The sequence below is a fragment of the Triturus cristatus genome, chromosome 7, assembly GCF_964204655.1.
Source record: "Triturus cristatus chromosome 7, aTriCri1.1, whole genome shotgun sequence".
Classification (NCBI taxonomy): Eukaryota; Metazoa; Chordata; class Amphibia; order Caudata; family Salamandridae; genus Triturus; species Triturus cristatus.
The window spans coordinates 1,217,231,186-1,217,258,998 of NC_140590.1; the positions used below are offsets into that span (position 1 = coordinate 1,217,231,186).

At 41.1% G+C, this 27,813-nt stretch overlaps 1 protein-coding gene across 1 annotated transcript in view; it reads right to left on the minus strand.

Moving 5' to 3' along the window:
- Positions 1–865: 865 nt before the first annotated feature.
- LOC146811650 (uncharacterized) overlaps positions 866–27,813 on the minus strand; it is a 112,531-nt gene continuing 85,583 nt past the window's right edge. The window contains exon 6 of the mRNA XM_085618623.1: positions 866–2,715. Coding sequence (XP_085474749.1) covers positions 1,312–2,715 — 1,404 coding nt within the window. The 3' untranslated portion in view covers positions 866–1,311. The remainder of the gene's footprint in view (positions 2,716–27,813) is intronic.

Genomic DNA, 27,813 nt, shown 5'->3' on the forward strand with positions numbered 1-27,813 from the left:
GGAATGTGGTGTGATTGCGGAGTTCTGGAAGCGAATTCATGTTGTGATGCAGGAGATCACAGGCTTTGCACTGTTGCCAGAGGCACGGCGCTGTCTTTTGAATGTCTGGGGTCCTACTAACTATGATGCTGTGCAGACTCAATGGGTGACCCTGGGAAACATGGTGGCGAAGCGTGACATTGCGCGACTGTGGGGTTCTCATAGACCTCCCGCTGTGGATGCATGGATGGAAAATATGGACTGGAACATGTTTAGGGAGAAGACGGTGTACTGTGCCCGGCCTAAGAAATGGCATAAGATATGGGGGCGATGGAACCAGTATAGGGGGGATATATGTCTGCCCCCGGCCACTGAACCGTTGGAGGAGCACCTCTCCCCCTAGCCTCACTTCCAACTTGGGATTTTTCGGGGATAATATGCTAGATTGTTAGTGCCCCTGCTTCTCCCTCATCCACCCGACCGGTGGCTTTGCTCTGTGTTGAGAATGGGCCTGCGCCCCCATCGAGAACCTGCATGGGTTTACTGTGTACACTGCCTTGCTTGTGTTATTTATTTTAGGTTGTTTTAAAAAAGGAACCTTTGTTTTATCCTGTACCAGAGCTGTGGACACTTTCATGTGTTGTTCTTACTTGGCTGCCGAACCTCCGGGATGTCGGCTGAATAGCTGTGTTCCAGATTGACATTAATAAAGGTTTTAAAAAAAATAAATAAAAAAAAAGTGTTAATAATGTTATAGGTACACATACCGAAGTAATAGTATAGCTATAACCTTCTCCTGTTATATACGTTTGAACTGCTACATAAAGTATGGGAAAAACGCTACCACATAGTAACTTGATGTTTTATTCAATCAATCAATCAATATAAACTTTATTCGGATACAAATACATATCCATAAAAGTGCAGACAAACAGCAGCATGTTTTATTGTAAATCACTGTCACAATGTGAATGTGATGCTGCTTTAAATATCTTTTACGTGACTTACTGCCATTCTGAATCTCTATGTTAATGATTAATATGCCATTGTGAGTTGCTCTGTTACTACATATCGTTATGTTACTACTAATGTCCCTTTCTTTGCAGATTGCTATGTCTCTGTACGTAGTCATGTTTTTGTGAATTGCTACATCATTGTAACTTTTATTAACATTTTCATTTTCTGTCATTATGAATCAATATCTTTATGAATCGCTCTTTTATTTGAATCCATGTTATTATAAATCACAAAACTTAGCAAATCATCACAATTCACTTATTTAAAAGTAGATTCGCATTTGCGTTCACTCCCATAAAAAGCTGGCCTACTGAGCTAAACTAGTAACTCATCCTCTTTTGTCCATATGTTGGTATTTTGCAATGACTGTAAGATCTGGGACCAAAACTGGTGCACTGTGGCCTTAATTATCTTTACCAAGTCACTTGTTGTCATAGACAGATTTGTGGTAGAGCTAATGTTTCTTGTTAAATTAGAAGATGGTGTAAGGACCAGTGTGGAAGTGGTTAAATGTGTAAAGCTGACAGCACCGGTAGAGTTTGGTTCCTTTGTATTGGCTACACTGGGGGTGGATGTAGTGCTGACGTTAAAGGAAGAAGTGCTTACCGTGGCAGTGAAATGGGCAGAAGACACCTGTCCCGCAGAGGTTACGTTGGCATTTGCAGTAAAGACAGGTATTGGGGTTGAGTTAGATAATGGTGTGGTTGATGTAGTGATCTGCAAGGTGTTCGTGTTGAAATTTGCTTTGGATATCGCCAGTGAATTTGTTGTGATGGGGGTGCTGAGCACAGAAGAGCTGTGTGTGCTTGTGAAGTTGTTAGTTGCTGTGGTCATATTGGAAATGGGCTCAGATATCTTTTTATCTGTGGTGGAAATGATAAGCCCTGATGTGTGGGTTAAGTTAGGGTCGGTTGTGGAGGAAACCTTCAGCATTAAAGATGAAGTAGAGTTTGAGGTACTGCTAAGAATGGTAGGCGCAGTGAAATTGGGTAAAATAAATCTGGACGTGGAAGCAGTAGGTATGCTGGGTAGAAACAAAGTATTTAAGCTGAGAGGTCTGGTTGTGGAGTTTGTGTTCAATGGTGTTGTAAAATTGGAGACAACAATTGAAGTTACAATGGATGTATTTTGAGTGACCCACTTAGATGTGGCTGCTATTGTGATGTTGGGAACAAAGGGTGTATTTGACCTAAAGGTTGAGTTCGCAGTTGGCAGCAAGCCCGCTGTGAGTGAGCTTGTGCCTACGGTGACTTTGCCAGAGACTGGTGCACTGGTTGAGTTAGTTTCTTTGGAAATTGTAGAGCTGCTGTTAACTTTTGAGGTAGGTGAGCTGCTTGGCTGAGGTACTGTGTTAACAACGGAAACTGCTGCTCGTGCAAGGGAGGAAATGTCCAGCAATCTGGAGTATGACACAGTTGTAGACACATTTAAAGCTTTTGAAGCTAAAGTTACTGCGGAAGTGGGTATGGGTGATTGGACCCCACTAGTTAAAGCAGTAGAGCTGGGTGCTGCTGGGGCAATCCCTGCTGTAGAAGTTGTATTTGCTGCACCACAGTCCAGAACTGATGCGATGTCTTTGATCCAGTTGACGTAGGAAGTAACTCGGGTATAGACACCTGGAGCTAATGGCGAAGCGCACACTTTAGGACCCCAGCTCACCACTCCAGCCAGAAGCCACGTACCGCTTACACTGCAGACCAAAGGACCCCCAGAGTCTCCCTGGAAAAGAAATGACAATTGATGAACTTCTGGTGCTACTCAAGTGACAGTGAATAAATAAATATGTTAGGAGCCTAATGCACAATGTAATTTTACGGTCGCAAAGGTAAAATTTGAGCCTTTGGGACTGGAAAATAGCTTTTTTTAATGCAGAAACCCCAATGGTGGTTCAGTAAAATGTTACCAAATTGCAATTTGTGTTTTGGAATAAATACACAATTGGTATATGGAAGGAATTGTGTAAAGGACATATCTTCCAAATATAGATTCTTCAAAATTAGTTGCAACCATTCAGAAGAGGAAAGGGGTCTACAAGGAACCCCTTCCCCTTGGTGAATGTCAACAAAAGCATTTTTACGAGCAACCAGTAGTCCCTCGGACCCCGGCATGCTCCTCAAAAATGTTCGCAAATGCATTAATTTTTGTTTTTTAAACGCATAGGAAAACGGGCTGCATTTAAAACAAGCATTTGCAATGCGACAAATCTCGCATTTGCGAGAGTTAGAGCTATTGGTGTTGTGAATGACAATGTCTTTTACCCATATGCTTTGGTTTGGAGTGGAGTGGACATATAAACAAGCATTTACAATGCAGTCTGTTTCGCATTTGTTAAAGTTAGATCTCTTGGTGTTGAAAATGACTATGTTTTCTTCTTTTGTTTTTTTGTATGCAGTGGAGTGATGATATTTGCATAGCATTATTGTGAATTCGTATGACCTTGCGGTGCTGGAGAACCAGAAAATGGGAAATATATTATGAGGGAGGGGAGGCAAGAGTAATATGCTGGCTGGAAAAAAAAGTAACAACATTCTGGAAATAGCAAACACTCACAGAGAATGCAAGATTAAGTAAAGCATGTGAAATGCAAGCAGAAACAACAGAGTTACCTTAACGATTTTAAACTAATTCAGAAATCATTGAGTGTTTTTGCCCGAAAAGTTAAGAACATGACTGACCTGTTTCAATGTTCATTGCTTATATTCTTACAACATGTAAGCAGTGTGGTATAAAAATACCACGTCCCCGAACAGAGAGACACAGGACACATTTTATCAATTAAAAAACAAGAAAACCGCTGATAATGATCACATTAAGCATTTTCCACTTTACACATCAACCAGGTATTGCAGTATCTCCAGGAATGGTGCACCTCCCCACCTGGGAAAAACAATGTTCAAAGAAAGAGGAGAAAACAAAAGTAGTGCTTTACTGGTAAACTTTGTGAACTGGTGCTAATGGGTGTGGTCGTGAATAAACCAATCTGGCTATTTTGTGACCACTCTGTATTGCTTTATTTAGTTTTCTTTTGTATCGTATATTGAACCTTTTTATTCTTTCCATCCAGAGGCTGCTTTTTGGAATAGAAAAATTATAGAAAAAGACTTCATTTGCAGCCAAAGTGTTTCTTTCTTTCTGTTTTGGATCCATTTCACAGGGGAACAAATAAAGAAAAGGAGAGGAAAGAGAGGGTAAGAGGTGTTAGTTGAAATCATGGTTTTTAGCAAGTAGGAGGAGTGAACAGAAAGAGGGAATAAGAGTAAGAGGAAGCGAGAGAAAGAGAATGAGAGAGAGAAAATGGGTGGGGGGCAACTGCCAGCGGCAGAGCATAAGTAAACACTGTAGGGAGGTGGGCGGTGTGAGTTGAGTGATGTCAGGGCTAGAAGGGTGGGGTTCATCATATTTAGAAGGGGGCTTCTACACTGTGGGGAGGCTGCACTTTGGAACAGAAAAATGTCAGAAAAAGATATTTGCACCCAAAGTGTTTCTTTCTTTTTTTGATCCATTTCACAGGGGAACTAATCAAGTAAAGGAGAGGAAAGAGAGGGTAATAAGCGTTTGTTGAAGTCCTGGTTTTCAGCAAGGGAGCGGAGGAGCAAACCTAATGCTGTCATATGTCCTTGTTGGAAAATGTTAGCGTGCCGAGCTGCCACTTTGAAACTGAAGAACTGGTGCTCACATAAAGCGCTCCAATACCTTTTGGTCGTGTTAGAGCTACAACTATAAAAAAACCAACAGGAAAGCAGTGCCTCCGTTAGTGTGAGTAAACACCAAAGCGCTCCCAATTGTGCACGCCTAAGTGCAAAGTGAAATTGAGCACTGCTTCATATTAGTGTACAGAGCAGTCACACTGATTATAATACAAGTGTCCTCATGGGAAAATGTTTGTGCGGCGAGCTTCCACTTTGTAACTGGAGAACTGGTGATTAGGGAAAGCGCTTCAATACCTTCCGATCAGGTTCGCACTAGAACTGCAAAAAAAAAAACCAAAAACAACAGGAAAGAGGTGCCTCGTTAGTGAGCGTAGACATTGAAGTGCTCCAACTGTGCAGGCACGCCTAATTGCAAAGTGAAATTAAACACCGCTTCATATTAGTGCCCAGAGCAGTCGTGCTGAATATAATACAAATGTGCTTTTAGAAAATGTTAGCACGGTGAGCTGCCACTTTGGAACTGGAGAACTGGTGCTCACGTAAAGCACTCCAATACCTTCAGGTCAGGTTTGCGCTACAACTGCAAAAAATAAAGGGGTGTAAAGTTAGGTAGCAATTAAAAGACAAGAAAGATAAAAGCAGACGCCGTGATGAAACATGAAGCGCCGCACCTGTGTATATAAAAGTTATGTGTGCAGCGGCCCGTGAAGAGGATGCAGTGATGATCAAATAACAAGAAAAGGAAATACAACAAGTATACCCCAAAAGAACACAATAAGCACCTACAGTGTTAGGAAACTGTAGTTGGCTGGTGCTGCTGAGCAAAAAACGGAAGGAATGTATCGGGAACACAAAACAATGAGGACCCAGCAAAGAAGGGCAATGCAGGAGTGAACCAATGGCAAGCGGCAGGCGGGATTGCACTCTGTATAGTGATTACAGCAGGTCTTGCAGACAACGCATGCACACTGCCTGGACTCGACCTGAACAAAATGTGCTTTATTTAAAAGCAATCACAAACGGGGTCTGTTGACCCCAGTAGGCCACCAGGCCTGTGACTCCAACCAATCGCAATGGGTCACAGTTTGCGACCTACCTCATTCATATTAATGAGGTTGGCGGAATAACGACCCACTACAAATTGGTATCTTCTGAACCATACTCTTAATCCATAGATTGATTCTAAAAACTACCAAAGCATTCAATAGAAATCAGTGTGCAAATTACACCCACTTCTAACAAATCCATTTTAGTAGATTCTTAAAAAGAAATCACAAATTGTTATTCAATACAATTTTTAATTCCTTATTAAGAATCGTTTTGCATCAGGCCCTATACGCTTTAATTTGCATCTGAAATAATTGTGTACTAAGCAAACCATTGAATCCTTGCTTGTATGCTGGTTAAATGTTCTCTCATTGAAAAGAAGTCAAAAAGGAACATTTTAACAGGCTCACAAGCAGAGTGGGGTGAGTCAAGAACTGGGCTGGTCCTGTACACAAAGGTTCATTTAAAAAAGTAATTTGCTCACCTTATTTTTCGATCTTTCTGCTGATCTTTTACAATTTCGTACTAATATTTAATCATGACAATTTCTAACCTAATCTCTTTTGCCTATTTTTTTCCTAAAGCACAAGAACACCCACTTTAGAGCATAGCATGCTCTGCAAGTATTATTAATCCACTCGTTGTGTTTTGTGGTGTTGGTTTTTTTGAGTATATTTTTTCTGTGATGATTTATTGTGTTTCTATATTGCTGTCTGGTTGTGTTTCGTGTAGTCACTGGGCTGGTGTAGTGTTGCATTTCTGTGGTGTGTTATATTGTATTATTTTGTGCTGTTTTGTGTTGCATTGTATGTTATGTATTATATTATTGCATGAACTTGCGCTCTTGCTGTGTCCTTATGATGCTATGATTTCTCATTTCCCTTCATAATTGCATTGTGCTTTGCTTTTTAACATTGGATGGCTGGGTTGGTGTTGCATCTTTGTGTTACATTAATGTAGTAGGATGGATTGCTGTATTATGGTTTTATGTTGTGTTGTAGTGCTATTTTGTGCGTTTTGATTTGTGGTTGAATTGTTTTTGTGCATTTTGATTTGCAATGTTATGCTGTTTTGTGTTGCCTTTTTGTGTTGTGTGGTTTATTGTGCTCTACATTGTGTTTTAATGTCTTTACCACGTGGCTGTGATTTATGCTGATTGTATTTGTTTTATATTGTTGTTTTCTGTAATGTTTGTGTTATTGCTTTGTTTTTTCTCTGCGGAATTCCATGGAGTTACATAAAAACTTTGTGAAATTTTGTGGAGTTCCATGAGCTATGGAGTCTCGACACGTCACGCTCCTCATGCTGATTGTTAGCACCGGGAGCTTGTTCCGTGCTGTACAATCAAAACAAATGGCACCACATGCCTTGCCAGAGGGTGCTGCTTCTTTCTGCTGCTCGAAATTTCTACTCGAGCAGCAGCATTCTCAACGTGAACCGTAGCAACCTTACGTTACCGCCTGCATTGAGAAATCGCACCTGGACTCGCCGTAGGGCCCAGTTTATCTCGCTTGCACTCGATACCTTAACGTTGGTGAGCTGCACGTGAGAATACAATTCTTTGATGGTTCGTGGAGTTTTCCATAACTCTGGGCGTGGGTCAAACTCTGTGAGCTCCTCCAGCAGAGCCAAGTTTGCGGCCCACCCCTGATGTTTACTCTCAAAATATGCACAATCCATTTGAGGTCCAGTGAAACACAGATATTTACCTCGGTAAAAGATGGTAACATAACTACCACTGCTCCAGCTCTTCGACTTTTCAGGACAGCCAACACCCTAAAATCATGGCAGTGACCATGAGCCTCATCTAGACATTGGTGGGTGTCAAGCCAGCCCTCTAGCAATAGCCAACTACTGCGACAGCCCTGTACTCTGCTCCCCTGGTGGTGACCTCCGGCTAGGCTTTCAGATCTTCACATGTCTGGCAGAAATATCTATACCTTCAATGTTTCCAGTGGTGCATGGGATGCACTGAAGGATAGGCTGTTGAGTGGGTGCTATGTTTTATAACCTGCTCAGCATTCTTTATTATTTTACACAAACTAAAACAAAAAACACACACAGTCCTGACATGCAGGAAGGTTTCTAAGGCAGGGCCATCATAAGTTTTCTCTGCTTGCATCTGTTATGCTCCTATGACAGAACCAGGCAGAGAAAAGGAGTTCCGGTGCCCTGCCTTAGATAGGGCAGGTGATGGTCACTGCGGCTTGTTGGTCCCCTGGCGGAGGGCTGTCAGGTCATGGATGTTCTCAATAAGATCTAGGCTTCCATCTAAAAACTGCAAAGGCCAACTTGTTTTGTGAATGAATTAATGAATATTAGCCTTATAAAGCATGAACTTTGCCTAGAGGTGCAAGGCGCTGCGGAAAGGGGCCAACAGACGATAATGTGTGGGGCTCACGATGATGAATGGGTGACAAGACAAGTCTTCAGGGCCTTACGGAAGAAAGAATGAGACTCCAGTCCAGAGACTGAGGAGGGAAGGGAATTCCAGAGTTTGGCCGTAGTTGAAGAAAAGGCTCTACCAGCGCACCTTACTTTCTTAAACCTTGGGACTGCCAGCAGATTCTTACTGGCAGATCTAAACTGCTTGGTAGGGACATATCTTTGAAAAAGCCTTTTAAGGCCTTCCGACCCAGTGTTATAGAAGGCCTTGTGAGTGAGGCAAAGGGCTTTACACAGGATTCTTCGGCCACAAGGAGCCAATGCAGCTTACTGATAGTAGCTGAAACCGAGTGGTATTTGGGAAGGCCCATCAACAGCCTGGCAGCAGCGTTCTGCACCAGCTGTAGTCGATGCACAAGTCCCCTGTTGATACCCAAGTAGAGTGCATTACAATAGTCCAAACGTGACAACACGAGGGCAACAACAGCTATTTTCGGGAGGAAACGGAAAGAAATTGAGAAATCTTCCTGAGAGTCATAATAATCCCAAAGCAGGTGGACACCATTCTACTAATCTGGGGGTCCAGGAAAAGGGAATTGTCAACTAAGATGCCAAGGTTTTCTGCGATGGACCCGGGGCACAGGCAAGGGCCAAGCGTATCAGGCCACCAGGCCTCTGACCAGATGTCCTGTTGGTTTCCAAAGACTAAAACCTCCGTTTTGTACCCATTGAGTCTGATCTCAACCATCCAGGAGGCCACTACCTTCATGCAATTTTTTAGTTAGTTGCAGAAGCTTCTATGTTGTTGGTAATAGGCACTATAATTTGGGTGTCATCAGCATAGGATAGCACCTCCAGCCCAAAGAATCTTACGACCCTGGCTAGAGGGGCAACATAAATGTTAAAAAGGGTCGAGCTCAATGAGGAGCCCTGAGGGACACCACAGAACAACTGATTAGGACCTGAGTATAATTGTACCATCTTAACTATTTGTGACCGGTCCGTAATGAATGAGGTAAGCAAGTTCAGGGCGGCACTCCTGATCCCCATTGTGAGTATTGCTTAATAAATATTTGTTCTTTTGATAGAACATGGGCACATAGCCCTCTATCATGGGTGCCTCAGACACTACGTACTATGCATCGCACCATTTAAATTCTAATAGCCATGGGTTTAATAGGTTGATATCACTTATTACAAGCGTTTCCACTGCACTGTGAAATGCAATGCGGATTTGGGTGCTTTCACATCACATACCCTAATTTGGACCTTCTGATATTTACCTGGTCAAAATTCGGAGGGGTTAGAAAACTCGGGCCCTCTGGTAATGGCGAAACCTGTGTAAACAGGATTTTTCAAGGGGGTTGCAGTTAAATGAAACACTCGATGCCATAGAAGGAAACATTGAAGGCATTAATCATATCCCCAATTCACTTGGAGTATAGCCAAACCTCATTTTCACTGTGTCTGGGACCAAATGTGGTGCAAAATTAATTTGAAATTTACTGTAGAACAAGTATCAAATACTGTTGTTGTATCCATGTAAATAACTATTCCCCTGTCGCAGGATGCCTACCAAGTAAACAAATAATAGCTTACAGCCTTTGTTTTTCTTTTTTTAGAGAGTGATTTTTACTCTTTCATTTGTAGGGGTGCATTATATCATGGGTAGACCGCACCCACATATAATCCTTTATTGTGTTAACTTAAAACCTTAGAACGTGAACTGTAATAACGTGATAGGTGCAGTGTTAAGGATAAATACAATGTGAATGTGAAGAGATAAACGTTGCACCTATGTGTGTTTATCTGAAACATTAACGTGTAGAATTCGTACATGTTGCTGACAAGTATTCATGTATTTTGATGTGCTTATGTAACATACTAATTTAGATGTGCTCATTAAATAACGTTCACTTTATGTGTAATTTCATGAGGCCTGTGTGCCATTTCTTATGTTGTCTGATTTCTGTTGGCCTGAATTGAATTTTTGCCCGGAAGCTCTCGCATTAGATTTAATAAGTGAATTTCATGTGCTTTTTGGATTTTTTCTTTCTCATGTTTCTGTTGCAGGTGGAGAATTCATCCTTGTTAGCTAGAATAAAGTCTTTGTTTTAGGAGTTAGGCTTTGGGAGGGGTGTATGCATTGAATGTTGATACTGATAATAAAGAACTGTTGTACTTTCTCATTGGAGTAAGCCTGGGAATCAAGGTCATCCCGCCAAGTTGCTGTGTGGAAAATCACCTACGAGGAGGTGGCTTGAATGGATGGGTTGATGCTGCAATGCATCTTGGGATACTACCTGAAAGAGTGATGTACCAAAGTTAGGGACAGCGTCCGGGGGACTTCTGCCTTGTCTTGAGGGAGAGAACATCTTAGAAAGACTACTGTAGCTTTATATCACTTGACCCATCTGATCTGAAGAGACTTCTTAGGAAGACTTCACATGCTGACACTTTAAGGGAATCTTGCCTTGCGAAATGCTAAGTAGGGATGTCACGTTAGTTGTAGTGTAGGGGCAGACTAATGCTTTATACCCACAAACCTCCAATGAAGGGGGATCTTGATGTATGCACAGTCATCTTCTGTGTGCTGGTCCTTGAAACTGATTATTCTGTGCATGTTGCACCACCTTAACTTCAACCGTAGGTTTGGCTATGTATTAATTCCAAAGTATTACTACACCCTCATATTGAGGTTTCTGTACGCCCAACTGTTCTTGGCTTTGTAATAAACTAACTAGAGGGGCGTGGCTAAGGTGCCGCGCAAGATAGCCGCCTAGGGATTCCGCTCCGTCACACCGGGATGCATTTTGTAAAATGCCGACGCGGTTTCCTCTCAGCCTTTTGTTCTCATCCGCCCGCATTGTGCTCCGGACTGCTTCGTGCCTCTGGTGAGACTATTTTTGGAGCTCCAGCGCATTGCGCTTCATGCTGTTTTCACCGCTGTACTCGTTCCCTGAGAGCGCCCGCCATTTTGAATATGCGCGCCTCATCATCGGGAACTGCCACTTCTACCGACACGCTCATTACTTGCTGGCTTCCTCAATAACTTCTTGTTTCTTCTCTGGATAGCTGTTTATACACTACAACCACAGAGAATGACTCCTGCTCATATCGTGCCATACTGCCTAATTGCTGAGTTTGTCTCCTCACGCTGGCTGCCATTTTGTGTGTGACTCTCCTCAGATTCTTGGCATATGGATAGGTTTGCTGCTCCTACTCCTTTGTGATTTCAGGTGACTTTATATGTTATTGCTGAGAGTTATACGAGCACTTCTTGCTGGACACTTATTTACCTCAATTGCTTAACTAGTTTACATATCCTACTCAGGAGATCCAGCATTGCCTGTGAGTGGTGTATTCCCTTGTCTGCCTAACCTCCCGTCAGAGCACTCCTTCATCAACCAATTTAACTTGATCTCCCTGGTATTTTTTGGTGCTCTCTACGCCCTGAAGGTTAGATATTTATGGGAAAGCTGCGTAGTCCAAAGTTTGTTTTCGTTCCTTCTACGCGCGTTCCTATGGCAACATCTTCATCCTCCTCAGCATCGGACTCATCTTCTAACACAGGCCAAATGGCTGGAGTTGCCTCTAATCATTCCTCTTCGATGCAGCCCTCTGCAAGCAAGTCGTCTTCACTTGCCGCGTCCTCTAAACGCCTGAAACAGGATTCTCCCTCTCCTGATAAAGTTCCCTCTCCCATCTCTATGGAACTTCTTTTGGAAGAGATACGCGCTTTGCAACCATTTGTAGAGCAAACCAATAACAAGATGCAATTTCTTGAGGAGAAGTGGTCTACTATGGATAACAGAGTGTTGTCGGTGGAGCAGCAAGTCTCAGAGATTCCAGTTCATTCACAACAAATTTCCTCTTTGGAAAAATCGGTTCTCGCCCTACAGCAACACACTGAAGATTTAGAAAATCGAAATAGGAGAAATAACCTACGCGTCTATGGTCTGCCAGAATCCCTGGAAGGAGACGACCCTGTCTCATTCTTCACTTCCTTTCTTCCGAAACTTTTAGATATGCCATCTACCACCTCTCTCAGCATCCAAAGAGCTCATAGGCTTGGTCCTCGCACATCTACCTCAGCTAAACCACGAGGTGTCATCATTCTGTTCCTGAAATTTACAGATCTTCTTTCAGTTCTCTCTGCAGCTAGATCTAAACGTCAAATCTCCTGGATGGGTCAGAAGGTGTTTCTTTCGCAAGACGTCTCTAAAGCTACTGCAACTAGAAGAAAAGAATTCCTGAACCTTCGTGCTCCTCTGCGAACTCTTGGTGCTAGATATGGCTTATTCCACCCATGTATCTTCAAAGTCACATACCAAAACCAAACATGGACTTTTCAAAATCCTGCGGAACTTAAAAACTTTATTCATATTCAAACTTCCACTGGCATGGATTCTTCCACTTCTTCTAATGGTTGAACATTTAACCTGCTTTTTTCCTTACAGGTTTTGTGTTCTAATATCCGCACTTGTTTCTTGTTACACTGCAGTTTTGTATTCCTGATGTTCCTCATGCTGTTTTAGTGTAGTTCTCCCTTCATGTTTACTTCTTTTCATGTTTGCTCTTTAGATATCATTGGTCTTAAGATGTGTTATCTTTCGTGTTGCATGTTAGCTGGTTATTTCTATCCTTTGTATTTTCCTGATGTTCATTGTTTCCTTTGTTTATCCATATAGATTGGTTGATTTTTTTTTCTTCAATTCATGTGGTTCCCCTCCTGCTTTCTTCCGTCCTGGTTCAGTTTGGACTCCCAATCATAGGAGGCTCATCTTTTTGAGTGTCGCCATTGCTCCATTGTTCTCTTTTTTCTTTGCCCCCTCAGGTATGTTGCCCTCAGTCATCCTTTTTGGATATGTACTGTCTCTTCTTGTATTTTTTCTTTCTTTTCCTTCACTTCTTTTCCTTCTCTTTCCCTGTTACCTATTGGTTACACTTTTTTATTTTCTTTTGTCCCTATCTATTCTTTCCTTCCCTATAAATGCTCTTTTCAATTTTTTCTCCTTGTGCTTTTACACTTCCTTCTCTAAACTTCCTCTTTCTTCTCATCCTTTTTTCTGGTACTTATTGGCATTCTTCTCTTTCCTTTTGTCATTGTCGCTTTTGTTTTTTTATATTTTTGTTGTTTTTACATTCAAAGTTATCTCCTGGAACGTAAAAGGTTTTACTAATCCTATTAAGCGACAGAGAATCCTAGCTTCTTATAACCCAGATTTAGTTCTCTTACAAGAGACTCATCTTACGGAAGCCGAATCGCTTAAGTTGAAGAGAAGTTGGGTGGGTACGGTTTTATTCTCCCCATCTACCAATAAAAAAATGGTGTTGCTATTCTATGTCACAAGAAACTTAAGTGTAAGGTTGCGTCCCAAGATAATGATACTGAAGGTAGATGGGTATTAGCTAAACTATTAATTAATTCTGTACCTTTGACTGTTTTCAATGTTTATGGCCCTACACAACCTGATTGTTCTTTTTGGCCTTTAATCACAACCAAATGTATTCAACACCGAGATGCCATGTTTATTTTAGGTGGTGATTGTAACCAGATTGTTGATCCGTTTCTTGATCGCAAATCATCTGTCCGTTTTACACCTCATAAGACCCACAAACAATTCCTTGACACTATTTCTCAATCACATCTTATTGATTCTTGGAGACTCTCACATCCTGATACTCTTGATTACTCCTTGTTCTCTCCCCTTCACGCATCTCTATCTCGTCTTGATTGCATCTTTCTCTCTCAATCTTTATCCCAAAATCTCTTATCCTCTTCTATTGAACCCATAGTTATTTCAGATCATGCTCCAATTGTAACAGACCTTGATCTACTCCCCCCGCATCCTACGTCTTCACGCTGGAGGTTTAATAACTCTCTTCTTACTGATCCTCTTTTCTCTTCTTCTTTTCGTTCCTTTACTAATGAATTCTTTTTACTCAATTATGAACCTACTTTGTCCCCTCATCTTCTTTGGGATTCCTTTAAAGCTACAGCAAGAGGGTTCATTATTTATTTTGTTTCTAAGAAAAAGAAACACTTTCTTCTCAAACGGAAATCTTTATTGGCATATGTTAAGTCTTTAGAACATGAATTTTACACTTCTTCAACTAATTGCATTTCACTAGACCTCATACGATCTAAACTTGAATTTAACAAATCAACTACTGATAACGCTTCCTCAATACTTCTTCGTAGTAGCGCTCGTTATTATGGTGGCCGTAACAAAGCAGGTAAGCTCTTGCCTAATTATCTCAAATCGCATAAAGAGCATACTTTTATAGACTCTATCTACTCTTCCGATAAATCTCTTTTACACAAAGACCAGGAAATACTTGACCAATTTCAACTTTTTTATCGGACTCTTTACACACCAGAATCTCCACCCACTTCCTCTCTTATTCAAACCTATTTTGAGAAACTTCCTACTCCCTCTACCTCTTATCTTAATTTTCTTGATCTTGAACACGACCTTTCACTTGCTGAACTCTCCAAAGCCTTGAACACCCTCACTAAAGGAAAATCACCTGGGCCGGATGGTTTTTCTGTTGAATTTTACATGCACTTTTCTGACCTCTTACTCCCTAGACTTTTAGTGCTCTTTCAATCATTTTATTTATCTGGTAAGACAGCGGGAACTTTCCAAGAAGCTACCATTTGCCTCATTCCCAAGGAAGGCCGTGATCCCCAATTTTGTAAAAATTATCGACTGATATCTTTAGTCAATGTGGATTATAAATTATTTGCTAAATTGCTTGCTCTGCGCCTGGATCCCTTTATGCCCCATCTTATTGGTAAGGAGCAGTGTGGCTTTGTTAAAGGTAGACTTACCTCTGATAATTCTCGTCTTATCCTAAATGTGTTAAATAAAGCCTCTTCCCTTTCCATTCTTCTAGCTGCTATTTCTGTTGATGCAGAGAAAGCTTTTGACAGAGTAGATTGGTCTTTTTTGTTTGCTTCATTGCACTGGCATGGCTTTGGCCCTAAATTCATTTCTCGTATCTCCCTGCTCCTAAAGCTTCGGTCCTAGTTAACGGTCACGTTTCCTCTTATTTTTCTCTTCAGCGTGGTGTCCGTCAATGCTGTCCTTTATCTCCACTTCTCTTTATTCTTGCCCTTGAACCCTTTTTGACCTCTATTCGTAATAATGACTCAATTTCTGGTTTCCCTTATGGTGATAATCAGCTGAAACTTTCTGCATATGCAGATGATATTCTTCTATTTATCTCTGCTCCCGAAACGTCTATTCCTGCCTTATTACTTGAATTTAACTCTTTCACAGGTTTCTGGATATAAAATTAATTCAGACAAGACTGAAATTCTCCCTCTCACAAAATTCTACCTCCCTAATTTCTTCTCCTCCACTGGGTTTGCCTGGAATTGTTTGAAAATAAATATCTGGGTATATGGTTCTCTAATTCCATTGCCTCTTCAATTCAACTAAATATGTCTGCAGTCCTCTCTCGTTTTGACAAGTCACTTTCCTCTTGGAACCCTCTCTTTCTTTCTTGGTGGGGGCGATTGGACTAGATTAAGATGATGATAGCCCCTATTCTAATATATATATTTTCCATGCTTCCCGTTCATATCCCCAATATATTCATTTTAAACGTCTAGACTCCTGTCTTTCAACATTTCGTTGGAAAAATAAAAAGTCCAGAATTGCTTTAGCCTCTCTTCGTAACCCAAAATCGAATGGTGGAATCAACTTCACAGATTTTCGTCTCTATCATAAGTCCTTCTCGTTACGTCAGGCCTCTAGATGGCTCACATCAGAACCTTCTCCTTTTACTCCCCTTTGGCTCTCCATAGAGCAAACGCTATTGTTACCCTTCTCTCTTAACGAAGTTATATGTTTTTCCGCCAAAAATACCTACACTTCCCTTCCCTTATTTAGACATACTTCTTCTCTCTTGAAGCCCTTGGTCCACTCTACCCCTATTACCCGTGAATCCTTTTTAAAGACCCCCATTTGGCATAGTTCGCTAATTCTCCTAAATAACAGACCCATTTTCTGGCATTCTTGGAGATCAAGAGGTCTCAAGTGGTTTAATCAGCTCTTTGATGGACTCTTACCTTGCTCCTTTCCCCAATTTCAACTCTTATTTCATTGCCCTAGCTCCTTTTTACGCGAATTCACCTTTCTTATGGCAATTATTCTCGACATTTACTATTCTCTTCCTTCCTCATCTTCATCTCTTTCTCAATCTCCTCTCCTTAAAATTATTTTTACCCTTCCTAAAGCTTCTCTTATCTATAAATCGTTCTTATCCCCCAATCCAGATCGCATTAAGTCTAAACTAGAACTCTCTTGGGTTGGATTTGGGATGTGATTGGTCTGTTACTTTTTGGGATAAAATCTGGTCCAGAACCCTAAAAATGTCCTGCTCCGCTTCTCTTACCCAATCTTTATTCTTTCTATATCACAGACTCTACCTTTCTCCAGTTTCTTTATCTCGTTTCTCTATTTCTCCTGATTCTAATTGTTGGACCTGTCGCTCTCCCAATGCTGATCTTCTTCATCTCTTCTTTCTCTGTCCTCCTGTTGCTAAATTCTGGGATGAGGTTTGGTCATATATCTCTCGTCTCTTTACAATTTCTATTCCTCACTCTATACCTCTTCTCTTCGCAGGCAGCCTTTCTGACTCTTTAGACCTTCCCACACATTGTCGTGGTTTATTTGACCTCATGCTTGCTCTCACATTCCAAGGCATATCTTTTAACTGGAAAACTCTCACTAATCTTTCCATACGATGTTGGTGGAACTCTCTCTGTAATTTTCATAGACTTGATGTTGCATTTGCCTCTTCTTGCACTCCCACTCTTAACAGAGATCTCTTCTGGTTACCCCATACCATATACCTGGATCGAATGGCCTTGAAGAAAAATTCACATATCACTTCCGAAAATTTTAAACCTCCTTGAAGGATATCAGCTCTGTCCTCCTTTCCTCTCTCTTTTCATGCTCCTTATATTATGTCAACTTTTTATCGAATAATAGGTTTTGATTTACTTGCAGTTGTTTGCTAATGTGCCTTATTTTATTCATATTTATATTGCACTGTTAACACCCTCTCCTCCCCTTTATATATTCCTTTTCCTGTTTTTCCTCTGTTTTCCCTTTCCTCTCATTTATAAAACTCCACAAAATGCTTTTGCCTTTCTCTATATGATATTAGCCTTACCTTTGTTTCAATTTCGTACTTGATTTTATTTTCTGTAAGTTGCTGATATCTTTCTGTATTCATAATTTGCCCAATAAAGCATTTCAAACATGTAATAAACTAACTAAACCGAATTGGGAGTCTCTGATTCTTCGGAGTCATAGTGCATTGGAACTGTAATGATTGATTTGTTAACTATTTCTCCGCCCCCCCACGCTTTCATGCTGAGAAAAACAGTTATCAACCTGGGGTTCCAGAGTAGACCTAGAACATGGAACCCGGCTCTTTCAGTTCCAAACAAAGATCACTGAAGATACTGTTCAGTTACCATAACATAGAAAGCATCATTGTTTAGCATTGAAACAACAGCTTCCTCCTACTATCAGCAGCTGTTGTTAAATAGGGCTTTCAGCAGGATCTTGGATAGCATAATCTGGGGATGATCTAAATAATCCGATTAATGTAAATTAGCCAATTTTTGGTGAAAAGTAAATCCACTATGGCAGGGTTAGCAATATCAGAAAGTGAGCTTTAGTAGTGCAACTATCTAGCTGAAACTGTCAGATGTCTCACTTACTATATTTGCCAAAGAATAATGGATTTTAAATGACTGCCTCATTGAAATCTGGCCATTTGTGTTTGAAAATATTGTTAAAATAAAATATTTCAGTGTTTTTTGTACTTTATCCATTTAATTTCCCCAAAGTGCATGATACAATTTTATAGTACCCGGAAGTTTCCTCAAATTTTCTTCACTTAACACAATCATTTGCTTTCTAATGATTTACGAATAATCTGCAAGGACTGACAACTAAAAAATATCTCCGAAGTCTTTTGTCAGGACTCAGGGAAAAAACTATACATCTCAGAATAATAAGCACGCTCTCCTGCACTCCTATTACTGACCTACACACATGTAGATTCAGAAGCAGAAGGAATTGCAAACTTTGGAAGACCCGACAGTAGAGCTTGTGACAGTACACTACACTGTTAACTATCTTTGAGACAATCACTAGTGAGTTAGGCATTAACACCTGGAATGGCGTACTAGCATGTTAGTATTGAAACCTCTCATCTCAGCTAGGAAACAATGTGCTTACTTGTATGGCTTTTCCTTTTGACATTTAGGGGCATATTTACAAGCCCCTATCGCCACAGGAACGTCACTTTTAACAACACTTCTGTGGTGATAGGGGCTTTGCCTTATTTACAAGATGGTGTTACGCTACCTAACGTGGCTAAATGCCGCCTTGTAAATAAGGTACCCTTTCATGCTATACTTGCGTGAAAGGAGTGGGCAATGGGTGTTGCTGTGGGTGTCCACCGCAACACCCATTAATTCTGACGCTGCCCCTTATTTACAAGGGTGGCGTAAATAGAAAGCAGCGCCAAAATTAAGCCCAGGAAAAACCTGGTCTTAACATGGTGAAACAAGGAGAGATGTTTTATTTCTCCTTGATTTTGATGTTTTTATGTACGCTGCATTGTGCAGCACACATAGAAACAGCAAACTGCTATGAATGATTGTTTATGTGCAGGAAGGTTTCCCTTCCTGCACATAAATAATCAGTTAAAAAATGACGATTTGTAACTTCTATGTGTGCTTCACTATGCAGCACATATAGAAGTTACAAATCACCATTTTGGCTTGTTTATGGGCAGGAAGGGACACCTTCCTGCACATAAACAGTCATTCCCTCAATGCAGACACCCTTTCACTATGGTGCAGGTGTGCCTGCGTTGGTGCTAGGCAGCTTAATTCAGCACCAGCACAGGGAGAAATGCAGGTGTGCGCCGTATTATTGTAAAGAAGGCTCATCCCTGCGTTTCTAAAGTGACAGAGGGCGGCGTTAGCAATTTTAGAGTTAACCCGCGCACCGCCACTTACTTGTAAATATGCCCTTTAGTTCTTTAGCTGCTTCTCCATTCCCTTTGCTATTTTTCTCCCCTCCAGGTTCGCTCAGATCCAGTGATAACAGAATAGCAAGGTTCTCTATCTTTGTTTGAGTTTCCTGCTGAAATTTCTTTGTTGATACTTTCACTGCTCCTCAGCGCCTTGGGATTCTCTGCCGGTTCATGTGGGGGCTCATCACTGCATCATCTAGTAAGTCCTGAATATGTTTCTTTTGTACTGTGTGTATTATGTATGCACCCATTTTTAGGTCAAGCCTAGAGTCAGCGCGCATGAGACATGATGTAGCTACAATATGGGCTTTAATCAAGCCCATCGCTTGCCATTGGTTCTTTGTCATGTCATTCTGAAATGCTGGCTTTCTATTGGCCCATTGCTTTCATTTGCCCTGCCTTTGGGTGCCTGGTTGACACCCAGGAGATTTCACTCAGTGTTTATTTTGTTTGCCATCCAGCCTTCAGAGATCCTACTGGCCCAGGGCGAGATGGCCCCTCCTCCCATCTTGGAAATCGCTCCAGCCAAAGCCCCGCCTCTTCCCACTAGCTGCTTCACACCATCAGCCCTTGCTGTGGATGCTATAGTTTAATGCTGGCCGCCACCCACCAGCAATTATTCATTTCTGAGCCCCACTGGCGTTTGGTGCTTGAAACTGAATTGCGCCACCCAGCCTGTACACTGTCATGGGATCGTCACAGCATCGCCTGCAGTTGCTTCATGCTGTTTGTTGCTTATTTAACCAAATAAAGAGAATTTATGTACCAGCGCAAAACTTAATGATAATCAATATTACGATGTACTGACCATTTAAAAGGGCGCAGCAAAATGTCACTGTGCTAGCCCGAGCAGAATTCGCGGTAAATCTACACCTATGTATTATTTACCTCACTGCTATCATCATCAGGAACCGTAAGAATGGTTAGGGCTGTCTGTGCTACATATGCATTAACTGACCCTTTTGCTGCCCCTATTTATCGGACGTCTGAGATGCTCACACAGCTGTAGAGTGTCTGGGGAGGGGCGGTGGAAGGTGACACATCCCGGTTTACACAGGGGAGCAAAAAGTTAAATACGCTATTTGTGATGACCCCCAAGTATGGCTGACTGCCCTTTCACTCAGTAAGAAAGCAGCAGCAATCACCGAGTCAACAGTCCACTGCAAACTGGTTCGACACTGTGGCAATCACTCAACTAAAAGGCTTACTTGACTGGCCACAATAATCCATTCAGGCCCTCCTACTTTTACCCTGAAAGTCCCATGCCATTTTTATGCAGTTTTTTATAGCGCAAACTCGACCCGAAGGTCTTGAAGCACTTTACATGAACCCCAGTTACATTAGACATTCATTTTTGGTGGGCACAGGAATATTAAGTGATTTGCCCAGAATCACGGGATGTTGAGCCAATGTCGAGACTCGTACCTGGTTCCCCCCTTCCAAAGTCGGGAGTTCTGGCTGGTAAGGAGCACAAGGTGCCCATACAAACTGGCATGGGAACTAAAGTTGCACTTTTTAATACAAAAAAGTTAACACATGGCAGGAGTTAGACCTGTAGTATATTTTTCTGGGAGTAACACGCTATAACTGCATCCATACCACGTACTATTGGGCAGTTCCAATGTATTTTATTTGTATTTATAGTGCTCCATACCTCTGAAGAGAAGGAAGATTGTGGGTTTCTTGGCGACCCATGCAGGATGTTTTTTCAAAGTTTGTTATGTCCAGAGATGTGATCTTATGTTTGAGCTGCTGGTCATTGCCAGGTGGTGAAGCAAACAGAGTGAAAGACACCGCTTTTTAGCATGAAGGGGCTAGTTTAAGATTGGAGAACGGTGTGTGAATTCATTGTGGTCTGCTAGGGAGCGTTTTAGTATTGTGCATGTACGTTTGCAAAAGCCAAATAAAAAATATTTGTGCCAAACGTCTTAATTTTCTCAGTTTACATTAATGGTCACAGATGGGCAGGAAGAGAATACGATTTGCCTGAGATGACACAGTTTGCCACTATTTGGAACCATGTCTGGCTGTGGGGCGGTGCGACCGGTGATACTGCACCAGGTGCTGACTTTGGGGGGCGCTGTGTTTGTAAGTATATTATGGTTTTAAAAGCACCTGCTGCCGCGTTCCTTGCCTTCTGCAATTTTCGTACAACAATAAAAATGTGAAGATAACTGGTGATTAATTTTCTTCCTGGAGTGAGATCGGAGTTTTGTCTAGTGAGCTTTCACTTAACTTAAAAGGTAGCGCAGAGGGTTAATGTGCCTGCTGCAAAGGATGTGTACCATGCTTATCGCAAAGTTCATATAAGGTAAATAGGTCAGGGCTTTTATCAGAGAAATCCTTTTGTTACATGCAGTTATACACGGCAAGTAACTAAGGGATCTCCCTAAATATAGAACAGTGCTGATTTTCCAAACAAATAAATAAAAGGCATTGCCATTTACAATGCCAATAGCTCAAAGTGCATTGCATTGCAAATGCTTGTTACATTTGTGTTTTCTTTGATTTGATGTGCCGGTAAGTTATCCTTTCTGGACTTTTCTGCGTTGACGGCTAGATCCTGGTTTCTTTTTCTTTTCTTTCTTCCCATCATAGCTCCCTAGTGTTTTCCCCAGTAAAATATCTCTCCGGAGAGCAGGTGGGAAGGTCGCAGATCAACAGCCTTCTACCAAGCTTGACATCACTTTATGGGATAGATATTATTTATGCATTCTTAAATAACAAAATGTTTTTGTTCATACCAACGTCATAGGCCACACATTTACAAAGATTAAGAGAAGGTTACGTAAAATACGAATGGAAAGCATTCATTAATTGCCTATTGCACGATTATGCCAGAATTCATTCTGTTTATTTTCCCTGGAAGATTTTATGCAAAACTAATTCTACCCAAATCATAGCTTGGAGAAAGATCACACAACATGCAATGAATCCTTTAGTATCCACTTAGTACCTCGCTCGTCTTTCCGAAATTGCTTCTTACTTTTAGATAATTAAAGAAATTCTACGAATATTTCCCATAACTACATGAAATTATGCTTTCAGCCTAAAATGTGGTTTTTCAGTGGTTTGCTTGCATCCCCTGAGCAGTGTGTAAAAAAGGGCTTGCGAGATATTACCAGGAGACTGGTCAGAGGAAAAAACAGTGGCAGCCGGCACAAATTGGGGGTGAGGAGGCGTGGGGGGGTATGAGGGGGTTAAAAATAAAGGAAAAAAACGTACCTGATTGTCAGGTCTCTCCTCTGCTGTCCCTCTGTCAGCTCTCCAGGTCGCAACAGGGAAGCAGGAAGCACCCGGCTCCCCGTAGCCAATTATAATGTTGCAATGCAGCATTGCGATTGGTCTGAGCACCGCAGTTCAGCGCTCATTTTGCATCTAGGATAATGTTCTACCCCAATGTCATGGTTTTTTAGAACTATGCATATTTTGAGTTCAATATGCACACAATATGTTTGAAATTTGTGATTATCCGTGTCTTGACTGCTCAAGAACATTGGTCTTATATATCTGTTATGTCATGTGGATATTTATGTGTCTGTGTATGTATTTTTAAATGTATTGATATGTATATATGTACCTTTTTAGTCTTGTGTCTCGGTATTAGAAGGTAATATTTGTGTTGTTTGTCATTCTTTCAGCTCTGACGAAGTTCCCAGCATGGGAATGAAACGCGTTGGCGGAGTTTTTAAGAATTTGGAATAAAGAAATTGATTTTATACATTACTATTTGGCTATTGGACGTTATGATCTGCACACCCCCATTTCACAACAAACATTATTTTCATTTTATGTTTCCTTTATTTCACTGCTGTAAAACAGTGGTGCGGCGGAGGAGGCGCCACTGGGAAAAAATATCTATTGGCGACACATTTTTTGCACAACCAAGTCTCCCAAGTATGCACTTTTGCATATGCAAAATTTTATGGAAATTTCAGATAATACGATATTTGGAAATTATGCCTTTGTAATGAAATGTTTGCCTAGGCCTAATTTGGACCTAAGCTCTACCTTTATACTGTATAACTAACTACAGCCATAGGCCTGTATGTTTCTCTTCAATGGTATTCTACACCCGTGTTTTCTGCCCACTGAAAAAAGGTGAGCAACAAGCAACCTAGCAGCCAATGACCCGAGTTTACAATAATGTTATCTGATACACACCCTGTAAACTGCAACAAGAGATCTGGTGGCACCACAGTAAAGCTACAAGAAATTATTACTGTTTACTGCGCTTGACAAAAGTCTGAATGTGCATGGAGTCTTTATACAATCATATAGGTGAAGACATGTGATGCTTTACAATTGTATCAGTTATGTGACATGGCTGGTTTTCCAAGACAACACATGTAAAGTGCATACATAGAGACCCTTTTGTTCAGTGGGCTTTATCCATTGACCTGTTAAATTTCCATTCACATTTTGCATCCGCACACCACAGCGTTCAGCATGGGGCAATAGGTCAGCTCACTTTACCCATTGGCTCCCTTCACTTTGAGTACCTGCACAAAGTCTGAGCACATTGTTGACATCCGCCTAAAATAAGTTCCTTTCTCCTCAATGACAAAGCTGGCTCAAAGTGTGTTTTTTAATTTGTTTTTATGTTAACTTGAATAGCGGCTATTTATTTTGCTTGCTCTTCAGTTTCTCAGTTAGATAGTAATTTATTTTCTCTCTTCTGTTGCTGTTATAAAGTGTTTGAATGACATTGTAACATTGTAGCTGACCGGGATTTAAGTGCTTGGTTAGCTTGTGATTTATTCTTGTCTCGTTCATAAGCAATACTAATTTTAAAAAATGGAAGGCACAACCGAAAGGCTTGTTATTTACTAAAACAGCCACACTAGTGAATGTGTTTTCATTTATATTGCAGGTAGATGGTGACCATGTTTATGTGGGGGCATATTTTCTTTGTTTTTCTATTATTTTAGTGGCTTATGCTGCAATGAAACTTAAAAGGAATAACCATCACATTAGCTTGTTGAGGCGCGACCTATTGGCTTTGCCAATGGTTGTGATCGTGACTGTCTCCTCAACTCTAAATGAGGCGGTAGGACCGAGGGTTTGGCAGATAGGGTGCTCTGTCACGTTTGCAAAAGTGCATCCTGTCCGCGAAACTCTAAATCAGGCCTAAGCAATTTAACTTAAGTGGGGGAAATTATTTCACCAAAAGGTAAATACTTTCATGTGCTATAGAAGTGTGAAACAGAAGCAAATTCTCAAAGTTCCTCTGGAAGAACAGGATAGAAAATCACTGGTGTGATAGAAACATTTCATGACCTAAATTATTTCCCCTGTGCCCACATTTATCCTGGTCAGTTTAGAAACATCTTTGAGTAGTCCTAAGGCACAAGCTGCATGGGGTACCAGTGGCTGATTGCGAATTTCTCATTAAAAGTGTGAGCTAGTTGATGACAAACTAAACCTTTATCAAGAAGAAATAAACTGTTTTGTATACTTTTCCTAGAATGTTGTGCTCCTCCAAAACTATCTCGAGTAGATAACAGTGGCGGCTGGTAGGAGATGGTGATGGGGGACAGGGGCATGGGGGGTAGAAAAAAAAATTACCTGTGGGTCACCAGCCACCGCCTCTTCTTTGTTCGCACTGTATCCTGCCTCTTGGAAGCACCCAGGCTCCCAGACAACCACAGCCAATCATGTATCCTTACAGCAGCATTGTTATTGGTCTGAGTGCCATGGTTCGGCGCTCAGAGAAGAACTGGGAGGCTTAGCATTTTCTCCACCCAGGCTGTACAATACAGCCAGTGGGGAACATGCAAAGTGTGCAAGATGGTTTGGCTGGCGCAAGAAGGCCAGCCAAACCGTCATGCGCACTTATGGTGCAGCCACCACTCCTCCCCCTGCTGGCGTCACGCGAGTCCAGCCCGCCCCACCCTGACCTAAAATGGAGCTAGCAGTCAGACTAGAAAATAAAATGCTAATAACGTTCTGTTATTATCATTTTATTTTTACTTTGCTCTGCTCTTAGAGCAGTGGGATGACGTTCCTCCGTCTTAGCGGAGATGCCGCCCCTGGTAGAAAATGGATTGCAGAAACTGTGAAACTGGTTGTGAGTGTAGGCTGCATGCACTGAACTATCAGTCTTTACCACATTACTTTAAAAACTGTATTTAAATATACACTGAGCAGGTATCTTGATATAATTTGCATATGAGCTCATACCTCTCAAAGAATTTCATACATATGACCACCGAAGTATATTTTGTTCAGCAGACGTCATTTTCACCAAACTTATGGTTATTATGCACGAATAAAGTCCCAGTTTTGCCCCCTCTCATTTCACAACTTTGACATTTCGTGGTACTGTCTTTACTTTTCATGGAGGTGTAGGTGATCGTCATGTGCCCTAATGTTAAGAGTCCTGGAGTGATTCCACCTAGTGCTCACTTTTCTGTGTGTTTGGAGAGATGGTGCTGTAGGGAAGGTGTTTTCCTCTTTTAGTTCCGCCCTTGGTGACAAAGCCTGAGCAGAAACCAAGTCCACAGAAAAAAAAGGTGTGAGTTGTTGTATGCAACAAATCAAACTGACAACAACATAGTTAAAGAACTAATTAACCAAAATGGAAATGTTTCATGCGAAAAAAAGAAAAATAGGAGACAAAAGACTAAAAATTAAATGAAATTGGGAAAATATCTTTGAAAAGAAATCCAAAAGGTGTTTTCCTCAAAGTCAATGGAAAGTTGAAAAATATCCACAAAAATCCATGTGTCCTCCAGACGAATGTCTGTATCCTACAATCCTCATAGCTGACCTGCAAATTCATACAGTGGAAGTCATGATGGCTGCTGGACCCTCATTTTCCCTTTAATGGTCACTAGGATGAAAGTGATGTGAAAAAAATAATTGCGAGACAACCTGGAAGTATTTCGTTGTCCGGCTCAAGGCAGGATAGATGCAGAAAAGGGAAGCCATTGGTGAACATGGAAAAATCAAATGTAAAAATAACGGAGCAGGCCAAGGAGAACAAGTGAGGCTGGCCAGAAATCTCTTGAGGTTTGAGTGTATGTAGTGAGTGATCTTGGTAGATATTTACAAGTCTGAACTCTCCAGTTTATCGTTACTTGACAGGGTCCAGTGGATCAAAATCAAATATTGAATCCAAGAAGAGCTCAACAGGGTTGGCTGGGCTTTGCGGAAGTCTTCAGTGAAAAATATTTCAGTGGTAAAAATATCCAAGTGGGGAAAGGTGAGACAGCTATTCAATGATGTGGTGTCTTAGTCTAACAGATGTCCTTGCCTTAATCTAGTCTTCTGGAATCCGCACATATTGAGTGTCTGTCCTATAAACCTAATATCGTGCCAAACAATGTTTGAAGGCAAAATACAATCTTCATAGGTTTTCAAGCTGGCCTCTTTTGAATTGGCCTAGGCATCAGAGGTCTCTCAAAACCAGTTGTGGAAGGTCATTTTTTTGCTATATCTTTTCAAGGTGAGTAGTGAAAACTCTGGTGTACAGTTGTGTATCCCAATTTAATAGTTACCCTTCATATTAGATGTATAACACAGAAGATGCCTCATTACAGTCTATCACAGTAAAAGTCTAATGCAAGAATACCATCTAACTGTGATACCAAGAAGCCTCTGGTTGGTGCCTACTTTAACAAAAACTAGTTGGTGTCTCCCTCACCGCGAACCACCCATAAAACCATTAGCTTCCATGTGATGCCATAGAACAGGAAACGTTGAATTGGCTGTAAATTGATAAGAATGGTTCAAATGTATTAAGAGGTTTTGTGGTTGGAAACCTTCTGAAATGCTACCATTAAGGGTTTGCAACAACAGAAGCTCCTGTGCATACGTACTAAACCATTTTAGGATTTGGAAAAGTTTCAAAATAATAAAATGGGTTTAGGTATGTTTAGTGATTTTAAATTTGGAAGGGACGTGTTATAGGTGTCCCTTCAAAATACGGAATAGGTACCCTATATATCAATGGTTTGCAATCTGAATTATGGACACAAACCATTGATAACTTCCTAACTCCCAAGTTGTGGTGGTAACTCATTTGCAAAAGAGAAACTTCCCTTTGCAAATTGGGTTGACAGATACATGAAGAGTAGGCAACTCTCACTGAATTTATTTGTTTTAACAGCAGCACTGTTTCCTTTAACGAAATCTGGCTGATTTGTACAAGGTTTTCGGTTTTGAAAAACAAAGACAGGCATGGGTGTCTGCTGTCCCTTGCCAGTCACTATCTCTGTCTTTGCAGCCAATAAGAATGAATTATAATTTGTGAACTGCCTGATGAATACTCATTAGGCAGGTTGTTCTGTGGCCCCTCCAATTCATTATTTCATGATATAACCTATTAATACATAGGCTATGCCCCAAAACAATTTAGTGGTCATGAACAGTCAGTACACAAATTGCTACCACTTTTTTTAGCCACAGTTTTATTACATGTGGCCCATGGTTGCATTGACTTTCATGTTTTATTTTACTTTGCTCACTGGCTTTTGCCAGAAAAGAGTGAAAGGGTCCTGGTACACAGGATAAACAGAATGACATGTCTGAAAGAATATACAAGTGAGCCTACATGAATATTACACATAAGATGAATAATAGTGACACAGATGATGAATAATTGTGGTGCAATGAATCGTCAGTTTCAAGTAATATACACATGATAATAGAGAGT